The sequence below is a fragment of the Phaseolus vulgaris genome, chromosome 1 (assembly GCF_051622355.1).
Source record: "Phaseolus vulgaris cultivar YP4 chromosome 1, ASM5162235v1, whole genome shotgun sequence".
NCBI classification, from domain to species: Eukaryota; Viridiplantae; Streptophyta; class Magnoliopsida; order Fabales; family Fabaceae; genus Phaseolus; species Phaseolus vulgaris.
The window spans coordinates 48,841,352-48,847,104 of NC_143498.1; the positions used below are offsets into that span (position 1 = coordinate 48,841,352).

The following is a 5,753-nucleotide window of genomic DNA, read 5'->3' on the forward strand; positions in this document are numbered from 1 at the left end:
ATGCATACAAAATGATATGTTAAATAAAAATTTATGATATAATATTTCATGTATATTAATATAATAAAATTTTACAAAATTTTTTTATTTTATATATTTAGTAACATTTTCTTAAAAATTATAGATAAATTATTCAAGTTTTGTAAAGTTAATATTATGATTCAAATACTTTTTAAATTATATAAATAATGAAAGATATTTTAAAATTTTAATTATCATTACAATTTAAATGAAATATATATATATATATGTATATATATATGTGTATATATATATATATATGTGTATATATATATATGTGTATATATATATATAGAGAGAGAGAGAGAGAGGATTGACACAACAAGTAATAAATTACAACGAGATATTATAATTATCATAATATATCCAGTCCAATAAATGAATTTTTAAAGTTTTAAAACTAATGACACTAATTTTTAAAATAACAGCAAATTTAAAAATGAACATGCATACATATATCATAACAATTAATTATCAATTAAAACACCTAAAATAAGAGTTGGGAAGTGGACATGACAGATATGATTCCTTATAGGTCTTATTTAGTAGTGTGTGGTTTCAAAATCTGGTCCAAGATATTCGCATATACAATGAATTGTATGAAAATTATTTGGTACTTGATAAAATTGTACATAACTAATTTTATTACCCGCCAACCTTTTGTGCTTATTGTTAAGATTTTCCACTCTGGAAGTAACAATTTTCAACCACGAAGGCCTCGAGCTCAACTAAAGCAGGAACTAGAGGGATGCTATCTTGGGAGCCATAATCTCAAGAAGTCCTTTTGGGTTGTCCACATGAACCCAATGACCAGAATTTGGAAGAACACAGAAGGAAACTTTTCCACAAGAGTCGGCTCCATGCTTACTGGCTAGTTTCTGGATTCTCTCAATAGCATCTTGGTCCCATCTATCACTTTTTTCAGCACGCAAAATTACTATCTCCATACCTTTGGGAGGCTTCTCCAAAAGATTCCAGTAAGACTTTTCACTGCATAATCGTAACGTCGGAGATTTGTTACTTTTGGCTGTGGAGGAAGATCGCAGAAAACACTCAAGAAAACAAAAGGTTTAAATGAAGTTTTAATGCATCTTTGTTTCAAAAATGGTTAAGTTGCTAGATATTCGAATAATTATCTTCTATTTCTATTCCTTATTTCAAATATTTGTGTAAAAGATCATTTGAAATGTTTTACTCAAATTCAACGAAGCTTCATTTACCAGTAAGAATCGAACATATCTTTAGCATTTTCAAGATCAAATATCCACGTCTCATGATCACCAACTTTTTTGATATTGGTGCCTATCCAGTCCGACAGTGCTTTAGAATAACCAAGTCCCATAAGATGACTCACAAGCCACCTGAAAGAAGGTTCAGTGTATATTTTAGTCCAACTGCAATATTAGATTGGCACGAGGAAGATTGCATATCGTACATCTTTTATAGTGTTTGGTAATTGACTTGACACACTGCATTTTCATCAAATTTTAAGACAGGTACTTTTAGACATTGGACAACCAATCAGATCATCAAAAGAAAATGAAGAAAGAACCTAGAATGTCCTTCCTTCGGCCATATAAATTACCTCAATCTCTTTGCTTAAAATGTCTAACAAGCATTTGTACATTTACACTGTCCATCAAACGCAATATCCAAAACTATGACCGGCACTTTATTTCATTATAAAAAAAAAGCAGATCATATGCATGAAATTGGGAAAATGAATAATTCTCTACCTACAGTCTCTAAGATTCCTTGGAAAACGTAAAATTTGCTTCAAACATATTGTTTAGAATGTATTCATCATATATCTTGTACTCCCAAAATGCTATTTGGGGAAGAAGAAACATATATCATGACATAGATAATGTCCACTCGGTACACCAAAAGTTATTATTGGTCCACTGCCAAACTACTAGCATCATAAGAGAAAAGGTTCAGGGATATAGAGTCTCACTTGCGAGATGGGAATTGTGATGGTAAACTTTGCAAGGTTGCTAGAACATCCCGGACTTCATCGTTTCTGTTTCCAGGGTTCACTTCTCCAGGCACAGAATCCAATACCCAGAGCTGTTCTTCAGGAGGGATAAAAAGAGAAACATAAAGAGGACGACTTCAGGCCTAGAGTACAAAAGCTTCATTTTAAAAATCCATCATATGATTCTTGAGAATTGTAGAATTTCAGACGGAGAGAGAAAGTGAGAGATTTTATTAAACTGAATTTTTTTATCCAAATCAATTTTTTCTAACTTGCACCATATGTCTGCGACATTACTATCCTCTATTTGATATAGCAGATTATCCACTATATGATATCTGCAAACTGATAGCACTGCAGTCCTCTAAAAGGAAGAGTTGTGTAGCTTAAGTATGACATCAATTAGTGTATTCTACTCAATATAAGACTCCAAACTCCTCTAATATGTGGTATAACAGCATATTTTGTCCCTCTTTAACATTTTACCATATAGGTGCTATACCTATTTCACCATAGACATAGGCATGTGCATACACTCACAACAATATAAAGCACGAATAAAATCAACTGCTGAATAACTTATCGTGTTATTAGGAACCGTTTTCTGTGTAGTTAGCTATAGATAGTTTAGAGTTTGTTATTCTGCTTTTTTGTATCATGAGCTCATATACAAGGCTGCTCCGTGTACCTTCTTTAGGTGTGAAAAAATGAAACATTTTCATCTTTCCGAGTTCAATACATCTTATTGTATTCAACTGTTAAAATTATAAATAGCTATTACAATAGAGAAGAGAAGAGAAGAGAAACCTGTTTAGGAGACAGAACAGAATGGCCATAGTCACCGTGGCTACAACTCTCAGCAAACTGCAAAGCCATTTTTCCACCCATGGAGTGACCTACGACAACCTCAGGCCAAGGCCAACCTTCAGCCTTCACCAAATCGGCCAAATCTTTGGCCGCAGATTCAATATTGTGAGGCGGATTCAATTCTCTCTCCGTCGATTTCCCGTGGTTCCGCATGTCCAACATCACCGCCCTCCAATCTGCACGGAAAGAAAATCGGAAAATGATAATTCGATTCAGGGTTACAAATAAAAAAATGAGAGTCGAGCGAGGTACTGGAAGAGGGCGAGGAATTGGAGAGAGCGGCCAAGAGATTGCGAGAGAAGGAGCGCCAGTTTCTGGAGGATCCCAAAAAGCCATGGACGAAAACGGCCGTTGAAGTGTAAGGCTTCTCCGGATGCGCTCGCAATTCTTCGTAGGCTACAGTTTCGAGCCACCTTGGACGGTGGAGAGTCGCTGAGTTGAGGAAGCGAGTTAGCCGGAGGGAGCTGTTTCTGATTCCCAGAGATGCTGCCATTCTCTGCTTTGCTTTTACTTTGACTGGGCTTTTAGTTCTGCTGTGACTTAACAGTTACGGGCACCTTAGCCCAATGGTGCCACCGAAGACGGAGGGTAACGGTACAGCCCTAGTTTAGGGTAGATGAAAAAAAAAATGATAGATAAAAAAAAAAATTGACAGCTGTGGGATTTGAACCCACGCCCTTTCGGACCAGAGCCTAAATCTGGCGCCTTAGACCACTCGGCCAAACTGTCACATTTGAACAGTCTGTACGCATTTTAATACTAGTCACTTAAGACAATAACTTGAAGTTGAAAATGGCTTACCTATGCTTCCAAATAATTATTTATGAAAAATGATGTTTTGATAATCTTTGAAATTGTATATAATTTTTTATGTGATGGATTAAAAATAAATATACATTAAAAATTAAATTTGTAATTAAATTATATGAAAAAAATATTAAAATAATAATTTTGAGAGCTATAATGTTATTATATATAAAATGGTTTGGAAGTGTATCATTATCTATTATTTATATAATATAACTCTACAAGAGAAGGTGTTGATAAACAGGTCTGAATAAAGAGAATTTGGAGTAATTTTTTTTATATAGAATAATGTTGGATTTTAATTTTTATAAGGACAAAAAAAAGTCATTTCAAATATAAAACTCATATGTTCAAGCTCAGTTTCTAAGAATATTGGTGACTTTATTTTCTTGTATATTTCTTTAAATATGTATGACTAAAATAAATTTTATTGTGTTTTCTTGTGGATCTTGACTGATAAATGAGGGTGTTTTCTCTTTATGTTAAAAGATTAAACTAAATTTTAAAAATAAAAATGATCACTGTCTGACAGAGTTTCAAACACAAAGTAATGGTGAAATCTTTTATATTTTTATTTTGTCTCTATAATTAAAAAATAATAATCATCCTTGTGCATAAAATAGTGGTATCTTTATGGATAAATGGTAATTTTTATGTAAAATTTATATTATCTATCCTTATTTTATTCTAACATTATTTTATGAATAAACTAGTTATATTTCAATAATATTATTCTAAACTGTCATGATGAGATTTTGATTTTCATTAAAATCTTAGTTGAGTTTCCAATTTAAAAAATTAGAGACTATTATAAACCAATATACATAATATTAATTTCTTTAAAAAGTCAAGAAAAATTCATCGTGCTTCCCCTAAATATGATGCTAGAACTCCATTAAATATATATATATATATATATATATATAATTTAGCACAATCTCTATACCATAATTAAGACTTGTGTTAATAGCTCCTTATAGAATGTCATCCATAGACATCTATAGAGTTAGCAAAGTTGAAAAATTAAATAGTGAATAATTCACGAGACTTTATGTTTTTTTTTTTTTCTATTGTTAGTTAATGAAAAAATAAACACACGAGGAGGTTGTGTGGGAATTAACATTAATGTTGGAGATCCCACATCGACTAGAGATTAGAGTTTTCATCGTATATAAGTGGGTGCAAACCTTAGCCTATGAACCGGTTTTATGGGGTTGAGTTAGGCTTAAAGTCCACTTCGTAATAATTAATCATAAAATTATCATTAAAAAAATGTACTCCCCATAATGATTGTTGCTTTAAGGAATCAACTAAAAGGTGTTGTGTTATATGTCAAAATTGACTTAAAATTTGTTTATCATTGTAAAAAAATGGAATAAGATACAATGGTTTTTTAATATATTCCAAAAGTCACAAAAAACATGAAAGACATTCGAGAATTGTGCTAAAAATTCTTATAGAAATAGTATAGTATAGGAGATGGTCAACATATGTATTGTGGTTGAAACAAGTTCAAATTTCAAGACATGTAATTATAATAAAGTGACATGGTTGTTGCCCAAGTTAAAGTTTTGTTACATTGGGAACAACTAAAAAAATATAACAGAAATACATGAGTTCTTAGTGTTAGGTGACTATTATAAAAAGGTGACTGAAGTTTATTTTTTTCAAAATTAGCATTTGAAAGAAATGAAATACATGAAGTTAGTTATAAAAATTGAAAAAATAAATTACTATATCCATTTGTCTTGGTTCTTTGTGACCTTACCAACGAGTTTGAGGTTTATTGTAATGCTTTTAAGGTAAGGATTAGAATGCATACTTGTGCAAGATGGGAGAGTGACAAGTTATGCTTAGGGACAACTCATACAACATGAAGTTAATTACCCTATGCATGATTTAGAATTTCAATCTATTTATATCTGCATTAAAGACTAAGGAGACATTAGTCATATACAAAAATATTTGAAGTTTTCACTAATCCTAAAAGTTTGAAATGCTTATTTGATCATAAACATGAGACAAGATAGATTGATGAAATTTGTTAAAAATGATGACTTTGAGTTGCAATATCATCTTG

At 31.5% G+C, this 5,753-nt stretch overlaps 1 protein-coding gene and 1 non-coding gene across 3 annotated transcripts; both read right to left on the minus strand.

The window, feature by feature from the left end:
• Positions 1-534: 534 nt before the first annotated feature.
• On the minus strand, positions 535-3,587 carry LOC137814588 (alpha/beta-Hydrolases superfamily protein). 2 transcript variants are annotated; one of them, XR_016523194.1, is made up of 5 exons: positions 3,119-3,569; positions 2,807-3,042; positions 1,979-2,096; positions 1,242-1,382; positions 535-1,011 (listed from the first exon to the last, which is right to left on the minus strand). XR_016523194.1 is itself a non-coding variant. In XM_068617402.2 (5 exons), exons 1-5 carry the CDS (start codon positions 3,357-3,359, stop codon positions 762-764), a joined length of 981 nt encoding a protein of 326 aa, XP_068473503.1. In that variant the 5' UTR covers positions 3,360-3,587; the 3' UTR covers positions 535-761. The 2 variants fall into 2 exon arrangements, 1 of the variants encoding a protein (XP_068473503.1); XM_068617402.2 differs by having other exon boundaries at positions 1,979-2,091; positions 3,119-3,587.
• TRNAL-UAG (transfer RNA leucine (anticodon UAG)) lies at positions 3,516-3,595 on the minus strand. Its single transcript has one exon. It is a non-coding gene; the product is annotated as a tRNA-Leu (tRNA).
• Positions 3,596-5,753: the final 2,158 nt, after the last annotated feature.